Source organism: Penaeus vannamei, chromosome 4, assembly GCF_042767895.1.
Source record: "Penaeus vannamei isolate JL-2024 chromosome 4, ASM4276789v1, whole genome shotgun sequence".
Lineage (NCBI taxonomy): Eukaryota > Metazoa > Arthropoda > Malacostraca > Decapoda > Penaeidae > Penaeus > Penaeus vannamei.
In genome coordinates, this window is record NC_091552.1 from 35,661,201 (window position 1) to 35,681,200 (window position 20,000).

A 20,000-nucleotide genomic window follows, 5' to 3' on the forward strand; every position below is an offset into this window, starting at 1 on the left:
GCCCGCGCGCCGCCCTCACCGCAGCGCACTACATCGACGCCCACATCTTCAACACCGCCCTCAAAAGGACCAAACCCAAGTGCCAGACGAAGGCGCCCGTCGCCTACAACAACTACGTTGACTACCGCGACCTGTCGTGGGTGACGCCCGCGGGAGACTACAATGAGCGCAGCATCGATGAGTGCATCGCCGCCCGCACCCATCGCTCCAGGGACGCCACAGGGGAGAGCTCCTCCAGCGGGGTGGAGAGCATGACCCAGGAGAGCTCCTCCTCCTCCTCCTCCGCGTCCTGCTCCACCGCTCGTCCCCCACCCCCGCCCCCTCCGCATGCCAAGTTGGAGCCCATCTACGCCCGCTCCACCAAGATGAAGAAGACCGCCAGCGCCCCTGGCGGCCTCGGAGCTCAGCCTCAGGGAAAGGACCCGCTCAATACTTCGACAGGCACCTACGAAGTGACGTGGCAGTTCGGCCCTCTGCCTCCTCTTCCGCCGCCACCTCCCCCTCCACCTCCGCTCAAGCTCTCCGCCCACTCCACCTCCACCCCCTTTTCCCTTTATACCAGCATGGGCCCTAAGGCAAGTCCTCGGCCATCTTCTCTCGCCAGCCAGCCCGCCAGTTCCTCAAGCCAGCCGTGCCATCCGAGCAACCCAACGTCCAGTGCCAGCAACCAGATACCTCGACTCGGCAGCCAACCATCCTATTCCACAAAGCGCGCGTTCCATTCCACCAGCCACCAAACGCGGTCCACAGACCCGCGTTCCCATTCCACCCAGCCGTCCCAGTCCACTTGCACCACCAGCCAGTCATCGTGCGCCACAGACCACATGTGTCTTTCCAGCCAGCCCTCCCCCCCATCGAAGCAGCCCCCCCGTCCACCTCCCAAGCCAGCTCCTCCCGCAAGCCAATCCTCCAGCGCTCGCCCACCCTTGCCCCCCAGCCTCGCAAGCAAGTCCACCAACAAGCAACCCAGTCATTCCGTCGCCAAGCCCTCCCGGCCGGGCGACGGGCATCCTCCTTCAGCCCACATTCACAATGTCGACCCAAGCAAACTGCCTCCCCCGCCCCCTCCCTCTCCCCCTCCCCTCGTCCCTGTCCGGACGACAAGCAAGCGGCCAAGCGGTTTGCCAAATTTCCCGTCAACCGCGTCTTGGAAGCTGCCGGCGATACGTTCGCGAAAGGAGACGGATAAGAAAGCAGCTCGTAATTCAGACAAATGTAACAAGCAAGCTGACGCCCCATTTTGTGAACAAGACTCGCAGAATTACGTAGACGTTCGCGATGCTTCGGCTCTGTGCGGGCTGGTGGTGAGGGCGGGGCTCAGCACTCACGACTCGGCCGTGGGGACTTCGGGCAACGTCACCCAAGGCCCCGGGGATGGCTCCCACGAGGCAGCCTTTGGCCCGAGATTGCCCCTGTGTGCTTCCAAGGCATCCTCAGCCTCACACATGGAGGGAAACGTCTACCGAGACACCAGTGATAACACGGGGACCGGACCGTACTCGCACGATTTCGAGGCCCTCAGCTTGGACTCGACATCGGCTTCGTGGCGGTGGTGCTCGACGTCCAAGGAACGAGTGCGAGCTCCCTCGTGCGGAGACTATGAGGACATGTACTCCAACCACATGAGTTCCGCGGCATACGCCATGGCCAGGACGCCCAGCGAGCCCTCGTTCTACGGCGTCACCTCCAGCTCCCTCGTCAGCAACACCTCCAGCATATACTACGCCGACGCCGAGGATACGCACGAAGGTATAGTGTCTGTACTTAGCCGTTGTGGTGTCGAAGAGGGACATGGTGCACCTTGGAATGTCCCGGCAGTTGGCAGTGATGAAATTGCGTGAAATCCCCTACCTTCGCTCGTGGTTCATTCAAGGGGCACACTCGATTCCAACGCTTGGGGCCGCCTCGTCTTGTTTACAAAAATGGCGTGTTTGCTCTTGTGCGCTGGAAAAGAAATTTTGTTCTGTGATGGTTGATTGGCTGCGCTAATTCTTATTTTATTGGGGGGAAAACAATTATGCATTTTATCGTTTCATGTTGGAGTGGAGACCAAATATTCGTGTGTGCATATGAACTAGCTTAGGTAATCTATTTCTGTAATTATGGTATTATAGTTACAGTTTTGATTTTGGGAGATTGAATTATCAGAGCAATCGTGATAATGATATGGTAGTCGGCATTTGGTTACCCGTTTCATATCTGTTTTAGCGATTATGCGTGCCCTTAATTTCGGTTTGTATAACAGACATACCTCCACTGCGAGGAATACGCCAGCGTCATGTTATACAAAAGGGCGCCGAGTTTGATGAACACTTGACAGTTCACATTTTTGGTTAACTGACTGTTCGGTGCTTCTAACACACACACACACACACACACACACACACACACACACACACACACACACAGAGAGAGAGAGAGAGAGAGAGAGAGAGAGAGAGAGAGAGAGAGAGAGAGAGAGAGAGAGAGAGAGAGAGAGAGAGAGAGAGAGCGCTTGTGTAGAATTACATTAATATTTGCGTAATCCATAATGTATGCGATATTTGTACATATTTAGATGAGAGAGAATGAAAGAGTGAGTAGGCACGTGGGAGTGAATAAGCGTAAGAAAGTAATAGAGTTGTTGGTCATATGCACATATCGGCTCAGTTCAGAATTTGCGCTCCCAACAAATGATGCAACCTGAAAGACCATTGTTATTGGGAACAAAGGCCATAATTAAATTCAGAATGCCCGAAAAAATCCTCCGGCTCTCCGCGAACGTAATAAAGCGCGCCAAGACATAAAGCAACGACACAATGAAGCCATCTCCCCGCGTTGCATAAACAATGCGCCATTGAAAGACGCGATTATTATTATTATTACGATTCCGAGATTGGCCAATCGCTCCTGAAGATATAAATCACGGTATCGCTGTCGCCTTTCTTGAGGGGGCGATGTCTCTGGTCGAGCCCGAAGGTGGGGAAAGTAAGTGCGTGGTTGCACGCGCGCTCGTGAATGTTTGTGCGCGGGGAGCCCACCGTGTTAAGCGTGTTTGCTGAATAACCAAATGGCGTTTCCCTCCCGCGTTTAACATATCGTGCGTTTGTTCGGGTGCCGGGCTGTCCGTGCCGCTGTCGGTCTTGAGTGGCGAGGCGTGTTGGCTGGGTTGTAGGGGGCAGGGTTTCGTGTATGGGGAGAGATCCCGGCCGTTTCTACTTTCGCATGCTGAACATGAAGAGCGTGGCCTGTGGTAGCCCTCCCTCGCTCCGCTACATTCCCCCGAACACCAGAACCCGTGTAGGGACGCCGCGCGCCCCTGTCGAGGGCGTGGTTCCGGTGGGAGGCGAGGGCAAAGGTGGAAGCAAAAGGACGACCCTTCGAAGCCACAACTTTCTTTTCTCGCACGACGCTTATGGCAGTGCGGGCGGCCGCGGCGGCGCTCGGCCTCCGCTCGGCGATCTGTTTCTGACGCGGCGCTTGGAGATGGCGTTGGTTGGGGCCTGTCGTAGCGCTCTCTGTCTCTGTCTCTGTCTCTCTCTCTCTCTCTCTCTCTCTCTCTCTCTCTCTCTCTCTCTCTCTCTCTCTCTCTCTCTCTCTCTCTCTCTCTCTCTCTCTCTCTCTCTCTCTCTCCCCCCCCCCCCTCTCTCTCTCTCTCTCTCTCTCTCTCTCTCTCTCTCTCTCTCTCTCTCTCTCTCTCTCTCTCTCTCTCTCTCTCTCTCTCTCTCTCTCTCTCTCTCCCTCTCTCCTTTCTCTCTCTCTCTCTCTCCCTCTCTCTCTCTATCTCCGTATTTTATCGTATGTATAGCTTAAAGGGCATATACCGATTTATGGTATATTTATGTTTTACCAATATAGTTGTGTACATATCTGTCAGCATATTATATAGACTTGCCGAACACGCGACTGATCGTCTGCTCGAGGAAACAGGCAGTTGCGGCTCATGTTTCAGGGATCACGAAGTGTGTCAGGAAGTCCATTAGGTCGCCCCTCGCGTTATGGTAAAACGCGGTGAGAGTCTAGGCATGCGCGGGCGGAACGGGGCAGCACGGGGGAAGTGGAGCAGCGGCGGAAGTTCGCAGGAAGGAGGCGCTGGTTCCTCCACCCCATGCCTCCCTCCTCCTCCCCTTCCCCCTTAGGGTGCGACAACCACGGGATCACAGGAAAGTGGAAACCCCGGCCGTGCTCAGCGGAGTAATTCATGGATGTGTGTCAAGTGGCCCTCTCGTCGCCTATTTGGGAGTTTTGTGGCAGGCCGAGGCACTCGCTCGCCCGAGGCCACGTCCCTCACGCGTGGTACTGTGACCTGGGCGCGGTCGGCCTCCGTGCACTGTGGAAATTCGCTGTCGGTTTCCCAGCCTTGATGCCAGTAGCATTCCTGTCTGTTTGGGTCGTCACGTTTAAATCAGGGTCGTCTTCTTTGCGGTCTTCCATCTCCACGGAAGAGCAGAGCATTTCGGTTTTTATGGGCCGTGGTAATCGTCGTCGTTCAGGGCCGCAGATCGGAGGCAAAGTAGTGACTACGTACGGGAGAGCACACTTCTACACTTTTTTTTTCTTTTTTTCGGATCGGGGAAAGCGAGAGGGGGGAGGGGGAGAGGCACACTCGGACGTGTTTCACGTGAGCCATCGTCGCTTCCGCCGTCGCCGTCGCCGCCACATTCCGTCCGCACGCCGCACAAAGGAATTCGCGGAAAAATGGCGTTTCGTGCAGGTATGAAGGAGAGGCCCTGGCGCTGTGTGTCAGGAGGACCAACTTTCTCGCCGTCCCGTTCGGCTTTCCGAGTCATCATTTGTATACAGGAGCCGGATTTTTTTTCTTTCTCTCTCTCTTGTTATGAGGCTGGTCATTGTGTCCAGATGGATGCGGGATCTTATAATCCCCCTTTTGGAATAACAATCCGCCCGCAGGAGCCTGGACAGGTGTGGAGGTGTGTATGGTTGTTTGCGCGTCTGTAGCTGTTCTGTTCTTTGGGCCTTAAATTTGCTTCTATATTGAGAGAGAGAGAGAGAGAGAGAGAGAGGAGAGGAGAGGAGAGGAGAGGAGAGGAGAGGAGAGGAGAGGAGAGGAGAGGAGAGGAGAGGAGAGGAGAGGAGAGGAGAGGAGAGGAGAGGAGAGGAGAGGAGAGGAGAGGAGAGGAGAGGAGAGGAGAGGAGAGGAGAGGAGAGGAGAGGAGAGGAGAGGAGAGGAGAGGAGAGGAGAGGAGAGGAGAGGAGAGGAGAGGAGAGGAGAGGAGAGGAGAGGAGAGGAGAGGAGAGGAGAGGAGAGGAGAGGAGAGGAGAGGAGAGGAGAGGAGAGGAGAGGAGAGAGGGAGGAATATATATGTTTGTGACTTTGTGTTTGTATGCGTCAATGTATCCACATATATGTGAGTGAGCGCCACAAGCTATTCACCGTTGGGTAAATCAGCTGTTTCGGAACCTGCCATATTTGGTAATTTGTGACGACCGGTTTCCCATCTGACTGCTGGCTCGCTGACAGGTCAACGCTGACAAGCCCCGGACGCGTATACGGCAAGTGTGACGCAGATGCGGTAATTCGAAAGTTCCGTGACAAGCGAACAGTGCCGTAAGACTCGAGAACGATGGCGGGAAGCGGACACAGAGCTCACAGACAGGCGTACGGCGTTGAATATGTGATGTGAATACGCCTTTTGGCAGACTGGCCATCATTAATTCGAGAGGTTTGGAGACGGGATTAAGAGACCGAACTTTCACTGCTATTCGTGGGACATTAGCAGATGATTTGTATATTCACTCGGAGATTGGATAGTTCCTTGTTAGGCGGACAAGTAGAATAATCCTGTAGGATGAAAGGACTTAAAAACAAGAGAGAATGAAAGGCTTTCGTGTGGGAAGAAAGTCGCTTTCAAGACAAGACAGGAAGGAGCGGAAGCAGTGAGCCGACACTGTTGTCTTCCTGCTTTCTCTGCCGCTGCGCTTTTGTTTGATTCCGCGTTCGCTTGGTTTCCGACGGCGACTCATTGCTGGTTCATTAAAGTCCACTGCCGCTTGGACTTTGAGAGCTGCAACGAACGCGATGGCGCCACGCTCGCGACGCTACGCCATTACATTTTTTTTCGCTTGGGAGAGATTTTCTTTTCTCTCTTTTTTTGGGGGGTTGGGGGTTTAGGGGGGAGAAATGAGTGAGTTTGAGGTGGGGATGGAAAGGTCAGGTTGTTTGGAAGGATTTTGAAAAGGTGAAAAAGTAGAAAAAGTAAGGAAACCCCTCCCCCACATTTTACGTTCGCTCGTTTCGAAAGCGTGAATCGCCTGCGGGTATAAATGAATGAAAGTGCGGACTACGGCGATGGGGAGGGGAGGGGGGGGTGGAGGAGATAGGAAGGTGAAGGGAGAGAGGAAGAGGGAGGGAGAGAGGAGAGGAGAGTAGGAGCGGCAGCGTGGAGAAGCGGCCAGGGCGGAATGAGGGAGTGACGAGGCAAGAACATTGTGGCTCCACCTCACGGGTCTTCATGATAGCCATTCCCTGTTATCAAGGCATTGTCGGAAATCTTGTCTCGTCACTTGGCATCTCGGAGGAAGGATTTTTATCTTGATTTTTGGGGGACTTTCCTATTAATCTCTTGCGATAACGATAAGCGATGGAGTTATGATTTTATAAATTTCAAGTGGATAGATTTGAGTTTCCATTAGACGGGGGGTGGGGGGGGGGGTATCATCAGACATTTCGTCACACGTATCGTTTTAAGCTATGAAAATGACAATGTTGCCATGTGACTGATACTGCCACTTTTTATGTAAATATGTTGTTGGTATATTATTATAGAATTAAGGATGATTTTGCTAAAAAAAAAATAGCAACTTGGGATGCTCTCTCTGTGGTATTGAGCATTAATAAAACATTGATTCTGCATCATTTTATTTTTTTTTGTACAGCCATGGAAATTCCGTTCGTGACAATAAAACTAGGATAAAAAAAGTTTGAATGATACCAAGATGATCTAGAATGCATTTCGCAGACACACGCAATATGCTATAGCCGCTCTCTGCTTCATTCTTAAAAAAGGTCGTCTCTTTGCACTTGTATTCAGGCATTCAGAAGCTCATCACCACAAGATGCTCCACCGGTTAAGTTGTAGAGCATCCATAACGGTTGTGAACGTGTAATGCTCACACCTTTGTCAGTGTACATGAATGCCAGTTTGTTGACGCAAGGAGGGCCACAGGCATATCAGATAACGCAGACAGGCAAGGGTAACGAGTGAAGAATGCATGCTGTATCTTATCTGTGAGGTTGACACATGTCATAAATAAAATCCTGTATTATTGTTATTGTTATTATTATTATTATTATTATTATTATTATTATTATTATTATTATTATTATTATTATTATTATTATTATTATTATTATTATTATTATTATTATTATTATCATTATTATCATTATCATCATCATCATCATCATCATCATCATCATTATCATTTTACATTTCATTATAGTATAATATATTATATATTATATTATATTTTAGTATTAATATTATTGTTATGACTACTACTATTATTATTATTACTAATGTTATTATTATTATTATTATTATTATTATTATTATTATTATTATTATTATTATTATTATTATTATTATTATTATTATTATTATTATTATTACTGCTACTATTACTACTACTGCTACTACTACTATAAATATTTTTTTTATTTTTTTTATTACTATTATTAATATTGTTATTACTATTGTTATTACTCCTACTATAAATATTATTATTATTATTTTTAATATTATTGATGTTGTTGTTGTTGCTGTTATTATATTATTATCATTATTATTATTATTATTAATGGTATGATGATAATATGATGGCCATTCACACCAGTGATATGCTCATTTTCTATGACTTAAGCCTTCACTAAACTTGAAAGGAAACTGGGCTGTCACATTTTTTGAGCACTTGAATGGCTCAGGTAATGTTGAAAGAAAACTATCTCATCACTATTTCTGGCATTGTTGATAAGCAGAATTGCTACTATAATCAGTACTGATATTTATCCCAGCAGATATCAGTTATCTGTGCACGGCACTGTGGTTCCTCACTTCAGGACTTAATGGCTTCCCTCTCCTTTTGCAGGGTCCCTGACTCGTGATCTGCGGCAGTACCTGAACACACGTTTCCAAAAGGGTAGCGTGGACCATGAGCTGCAGAACACCATCCGCGACAACGTGTACCTGCGTACTGTTCCAGTGACCACCCGGTCTCCACGTCAGGGGGAGGTCAACGGAGTCGACTACACTTTTCTCTCCAAGGAAGAATTTCGTGCTCTGCAGAGATCCGGGAACCTCCTGGAGTCTGGTGTCTTTGAGGGTGAGTTTGCACTCTGGACAGTGGCTTGAGTTTGGTTTTCTTTTTTCTGGCATGTCTTGCATGTTGCTAATAACTGAATAAGCACTTTCATATAAAATAAATGTTTTCTCTGAATCGCATACTTCTCACTGCTTGCAAAACTAACAGTTTTCATGGTCTCAAAAATGGCATACAAAATACTTGAATGGATAATAAGTAACAATAATATTTGCAGAGCATGTTTAGATGAGTGCTGCATTTTCTAACTTTATCATTTTGAAATAAAAAAATGATAAATGGATGACCTCTTATGCCAATGTGTGTTGTTTACATATCAAATGATGCTACAGAATAGATATATATTTATATATAAAGTCATACTGCACTCATGGCAGGATATTGGGGAAATTTGTTGGGTTAAAGTCAAAATAAATAAATAAATAAATAAATACATTTTCAACTTACAATGCAAAAACTCTCAGAGTGGATGAAGTTAATTCCAGGTGGGGGGGTTGAAGACCCCCTGCACCCACTGTAAATCTGGGACATCAAAAGCCAGTTGCTTGAGTGAATACCTTTTTATCAGGCCTAAAATTAGAAGCTCAAAGTTGGTGATAAGATACTGTAAGATTGTACGTTGAGATAAGCCTTAGCATAGTGCTGCTACCAGTACAAATACTGTAGTGATGGCGTTACCTATTAGGAGGCCATCATATAGGGATTATCTTCTGAATTACGAGAAAGAAACAAATAGAAGACCTAGAAATGTTGCAAGAGGTATGCAAGGCAATTGTCTGAGTAATTGATTTAATGTTATTTTTTATTATTGTAAGTCACATGGCACAAGAGGTCATTCAGTCAATTGTGCATGGGATGTAGCTCTTGCTAGATGGCAAGTGTGTCTCAACTGCATGATGTGACACTTGTTACTTGGCAGAAGGTGAAGTATTTTGCTTACAGGACATGAATATGGGACACCAGTACCATCCCCCATATCATCCGCCCTGCAGCAGCGACACACTGCAGAGCGCATAACCCGGCATAGGTTGCGCTACAGGATGGCATCGGTCACATCACATAACTCTTCTGAAACATTTCCAAGCCCTGTTATGGAACGAAGACGCCTTCCTCCTCTCCTTACTCCCTGGATGGGCATGCGAAGGGCAAGGGCTGCATTGCCTAGTGATGATGCCCCTCCTAGTGAACCCCAAAGTGAACCAGGGTTGGATCCCGATGCACATACAGAACCTCTGGATGGCAACAACCTCTTGCGTTCTTTTTCTCTGCCCATAAAACAACCAAGGGCAGGAAAGTATAGCTCGGACAAAATCAAAACTCTTCCAGGAAGATTGTTAAAGGGGGTTCAGCGCCCTTCACTTAGAGAATTAAATCGAACTTTCAGTGCGAACGAAATTAAGGAATACTTTATTCGGAATGGAAGTCAGCGTTATCGTATGAGTGAAAACGAATTACGTGGCCAAGCTTACATGTCCAGCAAGCATGAAGCATCTTTGCCAAATAATCATTCCACAGGTACCTTTTCTCGTAGAGCTTCTAGTCGTAGTAAAAACTCTTCTATGCGGAAAAGTAAAAGCTTAGCATCATTTTCAGTAGACCCAAATTACAAATCTATGCCAAGTAGTTTTCTCGTAGCTCAGACTCTCCTCACTCAGCCTCATCAAAGAACCAGGAGAAGAACGCTGTCAGATGAATATATAACTGAAGAATCAGACCTTGAGTCTCTCTTTAGTGGCAGTGAGGACAGTGATACTATTGTTGGTAGTGACAGTAATGATGATAGCACATCTGTTGACAGTGACAAATTACCTGCTCACAGTGAAGGCCTTAGAAAATCAGTTGTGTTTCCAAATATTTACAGAGGTTATAATAGAAAACCACAAACAACATCTGTAGACCTTGGAAATTGGATTCCTAATGTAAAAAGTATATCTGCTGATAATCTTTCTCTACTAACAAATGAGGAGTCAGTAGACCCAGTAGATACGTTTCCTATTTTTCTTAGTAGACAAAATATTGACCAGAACACACCCTCCTTTCACACTGCTGTAATAAAAAGCAATCCTGATCAAACTGCACCAGAAAGCACTTCTACTGAAGCCCATATGATATTAGGCAATTGCTTCTCTGAACTCCACCATAATATCCAGAGTTATGACAAAGAGGTAAATAACATAATTGGTATTCATCAGCAGGAGACTTTGTCAGACACCAGTGACTCAGCCTTCCTTTCCACACCCCAGGCACTATCAGTGTCTCCAGATGGCACTGCAATGGAAACTGCATCATATACAGATAGTGACATATCTAGTGTTAATTTGGATGATTTCATGTATGACTCAGGTTTTGAAAAGCAATCAGATCGGTGTGACAGTTCATCTTCTGGTAGTGTAAATGTTTATAGAGTTAATCATAGCATTCAGGACACAGGAACTAGCAAGTATATTATGACATTCAATTCTTCAGACATCAAAATCACAAGTGTAGAGAAGCCAGCTCTACCACCTAGAAGTTCTTCACTGAAAAAATATGCGGAAAGTATTGCTGTTAATAAAGAGAAATTATTGGGAAGACAGAATGAGCCTAAAAGAAGAATTACAGAAAATATGATATCAGAAGAGCACAAAACTGTAGTAGAAAAAGATATTGGACAAAATCTATTTGACCAAAAGTCTGCAGTGGATATTCAATATCCTGCGAAAGGAGCAAATGTCATGCCAGTTCCAGATGGATGCTCAACTGACATGGTATCAGATAGATTCTCGTCATTTGAAAATTCTGGAGAAGATTTGATTGATCATCCAAAAGGCAATGGTGTCATAAAATATGGAAGGTCTCCATTAAAATCAAACAGTAAACAGATTCATGAACATCCACAGAATGAATATAAGAATGTTTCAAAATCTAACAGGGATGCTTATATCAAACTTGTAAATAGCCTAGAGAACTCATATGTAAAAAAGGCGGAAAATAAGAAATGGATTAAGGAATCAGAGGTTTTAGATTTGGCTCTGGATACTAATTCAAGTTTTGGTAACAGAGATAATCCACAAAGTTCAGATGTGAAAAGTGGGCTTCCACAAAATAACAGTGTGAATTTTTCCAAATATGATAGGAATAATCCAGATAGGTCAGATGTTAGAAGTGCCGATAATAGAAAGGACTCCATTTCATCCTCAACCTCATCTGCCAGTTCAAATGAATATCTTAAACCTATGAATAATACTTGTATGACTTCAGGAGCCAGTAGTAATGACAAAGAAACAATTAGTAAGTCACTTCCAGTCAAAACTCCAAGAGTATCAAAATCAAGACATTTTGCAATTCCCAATAATCCTCCACACATTGATGCCAAAGGAGATTTGGAATTAAAAGGGGATGGTAGTTTGTATTCTGGTGTGAAAGAAGATAGAAGTCCCAGTTCTAATTTCAAGAGAAGAAGTAATGCACATTTTATTCCTGCACCACCACCACAAAGAACTCTGTTCATTAGTAGAAATGCACCCTCAAGATTTAGTGTAGTAAAGACACCACATGAAAGACAAAGGCGTGCCATACAGCCACAAGGTAACAACCTCCAAAATTTCATCAGGATTAGTCTAAAATCAAAGACAGCAGAAGGTAGACTGTCAGATGATGGCAAACGTTCCCCAATTGTGGACAGAAAAGACAGTCCAGAAAACGAAAGAAAGTTTATTAACAGACTGTTACAGCAGACTGAAGACAGAAATGAATGGCGCAGGTCTCTTGGTCCAGCTCATAAATTTTGGTCTTCAGGGGAGTCTTATTACCATAAAAAATCAGGTATTTCTTTTTAGCTGGCTTCATACATAGCTTTAGGCTTAAAAGTAAGCATTTCATTCTGTATACCACTTGCATGCTTATTACTGTCATAAGTAGTTTTAGTACACTAATATTCAAAACATGGCACATTTTCAAATAATTTCATTTGAAACTTTAATCTTTCCAACAATGTTATATGAAATGGATGATCATACAAAAAAAATCCTTTTCCTAATAGACAATGTTTTTCTTAGGTAACCATTACGGTACTCCAAAACCCCCATCGTTACCTCCGGACCACCTGTCTCGGGGCCCAGCAGGTGCAGCAGTCTTACCTGGAGCTCACCCAAGCTCAGAAGGTAAACGACGACGCAACCGCTCCAATGTAGAAGCTATGGCTGCCAACACCACCAGCACAGAGCCTCCACCTGACTCACCCAAGCATCCTTATCCGCCGGGAACACATTACAGCCCTCCTGGCATGCACCAGGGGATGGTGGCAGAAGAGGGAGGCATGCAGCTACAGCCTCCAGACTCTCCAACATCAGGAGAACTTGGGCCACTTCCTTCCAACTGGGAGAAAGCGTATACTGAAAATGGGGAGCCATATTACATAGAGTAAGTAATTGTTCTTCAGATAATTTTGTACTTACATGTGGATATGCTGTGTTTTGACGAGACTAAGTAGTGTTGAGGTGATATTGACTTGCTAATACCAATTTTTACTACAGTCATGTGGCTGGAACGTCTTCCTGGTTGGATCCCAGATTAGCTCGTGTACAAAAAAGAAATGCAGAAGAATGTGGTGAGGATGAGTTGCCATTTGGGTGGGAGAGAATAGATGATCCTCAGTATGGTACATACTACATTGACCATGTGAACAGAAAAACACAGTATGAAAATCCTGTTGTCATGGCAAAGAAGCAGCCTACAGAGCAAGGTAAGCCCTCTTTTCAAATAGCACAGCAACGAGTTTGTTTTAATTTTTGTATTTGCTGGAATCCATTACAAAAAGGAGAAAAGAAAGGTAATTCATATAAACTTAAATTTCACAGTATACTAACTTGACTCATGTTTGCAGGAGGTGGAAACAGTCCAGCAGAAGGTGGGAACAACACTTTCCCTCGCCAGAAGAAGACTGCAAACGAGGGCAGTGGTGTGGGAGCCCCAAACACAGCTGATGGCCCTCAGCCTCCTCCTGGTAGTGGCCCTAAACGTGCAAACAGTGAGTGCGATCTAAAGTCCTCCCACACAGGTACCTAAGCAACTCCATCTTTCTTTGAGTGTTCAGTAAAGGCAGTGTGGTTAGGGTTTTTTCCAGTGTTATCAGTTCTTGTTTTTTATATGAATCCTTTGAATGTTGTGTATTTTTTGTGTGCTTTGTTTTTTGTTTTGTTTTATTCAAAATTAGCAGCAGCAGTGTGTGAACCCTTTGCCTTTTATGAACCTAGTCTGTCTCTTCTAGGTGATGCAGGCATGGCCCCTCTGAGCCATAACAAAGTTCTTACTATAGGTGTAATAATATCTCCATTGAGAAATTATTAGGCCAGTGTTTCAGAATGTATGGAATTTCTGATCTTGTAGTATACCATAGCTAAGTTCCAGCTGGGATTCTAACTCTCTAATTTCCTGGCATAAGAGGGGACATGTTTTGCATGCATTTAGTAGTTTGCATCTAATAATGTCTCTGTTATAACAGTCCAGAGACAAGTATGGCTCAGCTGTATTTTTGTTTTGTTTTTGCTGCTCCATAAAGCAAGTGTAAGCTAGCTCAGTTTTTGTGTTTGTCTTGTCAAATGTACTTAGGAAGTCATGATAACATTTTAGTTGTGCAAGCAAGGAACAACACAGTACATGAGATTGGATCTTGGTAAAGCAGTACAACTTGCTTGCTACTGTATGTAAATGAGTTTGTCTCTGGGTTGTTCTAGGGCTCATGCTGTACCTGCCCTGTTTACCGTGCTTGGCATCAGAAGGCAAAGACTCTAAGCTGCAGGTGCAAGCGCAGCAAACGTATATTCGGGTTCACAACCGTATGGACAAGAACTCCCTCCCTCGTCCTCGCTCTCTTTCTCCCAATCACAAGCATCCAGATAGTTCTCAGAAACATTCAAACTTAAATCTTAGGCAAAATTTAACCATTTCTGGCCCTATGGATCCTGTACATTTAGCTAGTGGAACACCTCATAAAGCAAACAATCTCTCACAAAGTTCTCAGGTTTCAAAGCCAAACAACTTAACCATTTCTCCCAATAATTTTCATCCTTCTGACCAAATCAATTCAGCCAGTAAGCAAAGTAATGCTAGTAGAAACCAAAAACCAACACTAAGTCATGGAATTCGGAATCAAGAGGTGAAGAATCCAACCTTCAATCAAACTATTGTCCCAAATTTTGCCAAGCCCCACTTTCCCAACTACCAAAATCTCGCTCCCAAATCGCTTCGCCTCCGAATACCTCAAGCCTCGTCCTCTCCTAAAGGACCAATGCCAATGTTCAGTAGTCCTTACAATAGCCTCAGGTACAACTACAGCACAGGCTCCAGTCCTCTGCAGTACAGCCCGAGCCACATTGTAAGAGGTAGCCCACCCCAATTTCCTACCCCAACACCTTACCCTCTCACAAGGTTCTTGTCATCACCACTACCAAGCACCCAGGATTTAGCATACCCAGTAATTCATCACCAAAGATCATACTCTAGCTATTACCCTTACTCTGTCCTTACTCCCTCTGCCTCCCCCCTCTACCGTCCATCGGAGGACCCTATAGTATCGGCAGTCAGCTTAAGAAGGAAAGGTATTCTCCAAAAAATAGTGTTGGCTGCTTCATGCTTCTGCTAATGATTGTTCTGCTGGGCTGGTTTAAGCTTTGGCTCTTTTTTTTTTTTTTTTATTTATTGACAATTGTTATGATTTTTGTTATAATACACATGGAGAATGTATCTTATGTGTTTGTATGTATGTGTATTAATGTGAATAGGTCTTGAACACAATCCCCAATGGTACCTGATGTGAGGAGATATTTTCGCTTACTAATTATGGTAACACACTAATAAGTGCGACTACATTAACCTGAGATGTGCGACTGGGTGGGCTAACCTATATACCACTAACTCAGTAACAGCACTGGAAAATTTTTGATATAAAACTGATTTATTAAAATAATTTCTATACCACTTTTACTTATTTTGGCAATCAGTATATACTGAAATACTGATGCATTTTTTGTTAATTCAGTTATGCTCTTGGTTTATCTTAAAAAATCCTGTTTAGATGAATTTCAAATTTAAATTACTCATTTGATATAATTTTTCAGACCATTCAGGCCAAGGTATAATATTCACCCGTAACCCAGCAGAGCTGCAGGGTGAATTTATCCGCACCAGCTTGGTAAAGTCATCACGAGGGTTGGGCTTCACGATCGTTGGTGGTGATGACAATGAAGAAGAGTTCCTGCAGATCAAAAGTGTAGTCCCGAATGGCCCAGCATGGCAAGATGGAAAACTGCGCACAGGTAATGTCAATAAACAGTTTTGCTTCATGTATCAGTTAGGACTTGCAGATGCAGGAAAGGCAATATGCCATATTTGAATATTTTTTTTCTAGGTTAATATTTACACAAAATTTCATTTGTATCTTTGCAGGCGATGTTCTGGTCTATGTGGGTGACACCTGTGTTTTAGGTTATACCCATGCTGACGTTGTGAACATGTTTCAAAACATAGACCCAGGTCGCACTGTGTACCTAGAGGTCTGTAGAGGTTATCCTTTACCTTTTGATCCCAACGACCCAAATACTGAAATTGTAACCACTGTAGCTGTTACGACTGCAGGTGAGTGTTTGCCAGATGTATAAATAACTAAATTTCATTGTATTGCTACTGATTAATCTATTAGTTGCATTTATTCAGTGCATAAAAGACTTTCACTCTTTGCAGATGCACGATCATCGAAGTCTGGCTTTTGTGAAGGCTATGAACGATCGAGAAACAATTCGAGCGAGAGTATGAACACAGCGAAATCAATGCCAGACTTAAGCAATCCCGAACGTGTTCAAGAAGTGCCCCGACCAGGGAGTGCTGATCTACTTAGTTCTGAAAATTTTGATCACACACCTGATATTTTAGACTTTTATCCATCAGCCTTAAGCAAACCAGAATATCTGACTATACCAATTGTAAAAGGTACTAATGGCTTTGGATTTACCATAGCGGACAGTGCATATGGACAAAAAGTGAAAAAGATTTTAGATCGTGTTAGGTGTAAAAACTTGATTGAAGGTGATATTTTAGTTGACATAAACAATATAAATGTGAAAGGAATGAGTCATACAGAAGTGGTGCAAGTCTTGAAAGACTGTGCACAAGGGCAGGAGGCAGTTATCATGGTGCAAAGAGGTGGGCTCAACTCACCAACAAAGTCTCGAGGGATTCGCAAAGATCAAACTAGCCCTAAGAAATCAGGAGTTGCCAGTGGGCTCTTCAGAAGTAAAACTCCAACTGCAGATATGTACAGTTCACAACCCAAGGAAGTGATTCCAAATAGACCTAAGACTCCCCTTGTAGATACTCGAAATCGGCCGAAGACTCCAAATGTCATGAGCGGTGTTGATGTCAGTAACACGGTTGATGGGAGCAGGCAGCTGGAAGGCAACATGGATTACCGACCACCCTATACACCTACCTCAGTTCATGCACCATACCCAGGTGCATTCTCTTATACTGGGGGACAGGGAGACTCCCAGTATGACTCTAAGGTCAACACCATGTCTGCACAGATGGGACAAGTCAGCCTGGAGCAGAACAACTATGAAAATTACATTGGGGAAATGAATCGTAATGCTGGCCAGGATAGTCAAGGTGATGGCCAGGTTCCCCCACAGAATAGTTACTATTACCACAATGATCTATATGCTCAGGATGGGTACTACCAACAGCATGCTGACCATTATGAGTATGAGATGAAGAGAACAAATGCCAAGACACCTACTAAGGAATACGTCAACCAGGGATATCCTCATTATTTACATTACAACAACAACCTTTCCAATACATCAAACCTTATAAATAATAATCATAATACTAGCATGGAACAAAATTCTGGCTATGATTACATGCAGTATTCCAAAGATGGCTACGATCTACCCCGACAAGACTCTGGCTATAGTTCACAAGCTCAGATTCCTCCTGCCAGGAATCCTTACCCACCTTTCCATGGCCAAAACAACTCGGCAGGTTACAACAACTCTGATGGCTTCAACAACCAGGCTGACAGTTTAGGAAGAAGGAAAGAGTCCACTAGCTTTGAGTATGAGCATCCAGCACCTGTTAGCATGCCCAGGTATTTATTTATTATTATTCATTTTTATTGTAGAATTATACTTATGTTTTAAGTGCAGTATATTTTACATGATATATGTGGTATACTTTGTACTAGTAAATATAAATTTATTAAACATTTCTCCTGCAGATTCCCTGATGGGCGATACAGTGTGAATCCTCGTGGTCCTCCTGTTGGTTCTAACGACAGTCTAGGATACATGGAGTTCACTGTAACACTCAAGAGACAAGAGACTGGCTTTGGTTTTAGAATTGTAGGAGGAACTGAAGAGGGGTCTCAGGTAAGCTATCCAGAGTTAGCCAAGCTCAGTTATGATTTCTCTGAAAATGTTTATTTTTCATTATGACCTATGCATTCTTCTATTTCTAAGTGAGTTTTAATAGTGATCATATCATTAGTAATCATATTGGTATCTCCTTTGCAGGTATCCATTGGCCACATTGTCCCTGGTGGAGCAGCTGACCAAGATCGTAGCATTTGCACTGGTGATGAGATTGTAGGTGTCGATGGTGAAATGGTGCTGGGAGCAAGTCATCATCGTGTTGTTCAGCTCATGTCTGCCGCTGCCACACATGGAAGAGTCACGCTTACTTTGAGACGACGTACACAAAATCCCTCTGGTATGCTATTGTGGAATCTGTATCATAGTATGTTTAATATCGTATGAATTTTAGTAAAAGTTTTATTTCCATTTGTATGCCAGAAGTGTATTAACTTTTTCCAATTTTCAGAACTTCATAATAGATCACTGGAAATGCAGTTTCCATATGATATACAAGTCACAAGAAGAGAAAATGAAGGCTTTGGCTTTGTGATTATATCATCAGTCACAAAGTCTGGCTCCACTATAGGTATGTTGCGCTGATTTATTTTCTGGTACTTCATATATGTTTGAGCTTATGATTTTTCAGAAAAATGAATGCATGTAGATGTAATTTTAATTTATTAATTGTGATTACACAGAGATGGCTCCACAAGTGCTTATTCATAGAGGAGACAATTATTAGTCCTACCTATATTACATTTTTACTCTTTTTCTTGATTTTCGGAAAGATTAATTTTGATTTTTTAATTATTTTTATTGTAATTACTATTTAAATAAAATTATAGTAATCATATCAATGACAAGAATATTTCAATAGCAATAGAAGAAAATAATTCCCCACAAATTAATGGAATGGGGAAATCAGGCTCCTTATTGGCAAAAAAAAATAGTTGCAGAACATAACACCATGGTATGATGGGTGCAAGGAAGTTGGTATCAGAAATGCAGGTATTTAATCATATTTGTACATAGATAAAAAAAACATGTACATTGCCCATTCGGTTTCATTCTTTAATATACAAGACATCAGTAAAAGAACTCTTGTTCCTCTTTTCAGGTCGCATCATAGAAGGAAGTCCAGCAGAGCGTTGTGGTCGTCTACATGTTGGAGATCGCATATTAGCTGTCAATGGGGTAGACATCAAGACCCTGCACCACGGCCATATTGTCAACCTGATCAAGGAATCGGGCTATTCAGTCACACTTACCATCGGCCCTCCCAGGGGTTAGTACATGAGCTTTGGGATGTTTTGGGTGATTTCGAGGGATGTTTTTCCTATGAAAGATTGTAGTTTTGTATTAGTTTATGACAGTTTTATAATGTATTAGATGAAGGATAGTATTAATGATAGATGACAGGAATAGTTGTGTTTTGTATATATCAGTTAAAAGGGGGGGGGGAGTAATCTAAAATTATTGTACATTAATTAAAATTATTGCTGATAGTCTTTTAATATGTTGTGCCTTCTTTTCTTCTTTCATAGATGACGCATCGAGTACCACATCCAACTCTCAGCGGGTAAGTACACAATGCATGGCTCATGCATGGTGATGATAAGGGAGTAATGCAGTAAAGGGTATTGGATATAAACTAACAGCTTGTTTCTATATTTCATATACTTTCTCTTGAATCTCAGTAAAAATTTAACAAGAATTGTGGTGGTTTGCTGAAAAAATAGACTTGCATGAAGGAGAGATGCAATTATTTCATACATTCACCAAGGGATTAAAGAAGGTAAGCTGCAGATAAGCTGAGATACTTAATAAGATAAGTGACGAAACTTGAGACAGTTGGTTTGCTCTAAGGCACGACAATTCAACGGACTAATTGTTTGTTACTGCATAGCCAGCACAGACTTTGGGGGACTGAGGAGTTATAGTTTAGCTTAGAAAGGTATTTAGTTTGAGCTGAAAAAGGTGGCTTTCATATATGTAGAAAGGTGAGTTGAGCATAGTCATTACCATTAAAGGGGAGGCATTCTAACTTCGTTGAAAACAGACAAGTTAATGAAAGGAATGTTCCACTTACGCATTTAAGTATGAGGTAAACAAGAAAAAATAGACAAAAATAATGCACCTGAATAACATCTTCCCTTGTTATAGCCTTTCAAAAAATGGAATCAAAATTGGTTTTGTTTAGGATGTGCATCATACAGTGAACTTGTTGTTTGATTTAGTTCTTTTTATTGGGAAGAGAGAAAGAAATGGAAAAAATAAAGTGACGAATGGCTACCA

The 20,000-nt window shown here is 43.6% G+C and overlaps 1 protein-coding gene across 17 annotated transcripts in view; it reads left to right on the top strand.

Annotated features, from left to right (window-relative positions):
- The window catches only part of LOC113805826 (uncharacterized), a 268,366-nt gene that overhangs the window by 243,460 nt on the left and 4,906 nt on the right, over positions 1-20,000 (top strand). For 7 of the 17 annotated variants that reach the window (XM_070120960.1, XM_070120961.1, XM_070120963.1 and 4 more), the window contains 14 exons: positions 8,089-8,322; positions 9,262-12,123; positions 12,357-12,720; positions 12,834-13,042; positions 13,184-13,357; positions 14,034-14,897; positions 15,417-15,614; positions 15,745-15,933; positions 16,039-17,440; positions 17,570-17,720; positions 17,865-18,060; positions 18,172-18,291; positions 18,823-18,990; positions 19,250-19,284. In XM_070120960.1, coding sequence (XP_069977061.1) covers positions 8,089-8,322; positions 9,262-12,123; positions 12,357-12,720; positions 12,834-13,042; positions 13,184-13,357; positions 14,034-14,897; positions 15,417-15,614; positions 15,745-15,933; positions 16,039-17,440; positions 17,570-17,720; positions 17,865-18,060; positions 18,172-18,291; positions 18,823-18,990; positions 19,250-19,284 — 7,166 coding nt within the window. Of the gene's footprint in view, positions 1,750-8,088; positions 8,323-9,261; positions 12,124-12,356; positions 12,721-12,833; positions 13,043-13,183; positions 13,358-14,033; positions 14,898-15,416; positions 15,615-15,744; positions 15,934-16,038; positions 17,441-17,569; positions 17,721-17,864; positions 18,061-18,171; positions 18,292-18,822; positions 18,991-19,249; positions 19,285-20,000 lie in introns of all 17 variants that reach the window. The other 10 variants (XM_027356877.2, XM_027356875.2, XM_027356880.2 and 7 more) reach the window with 8 other exon arrangements.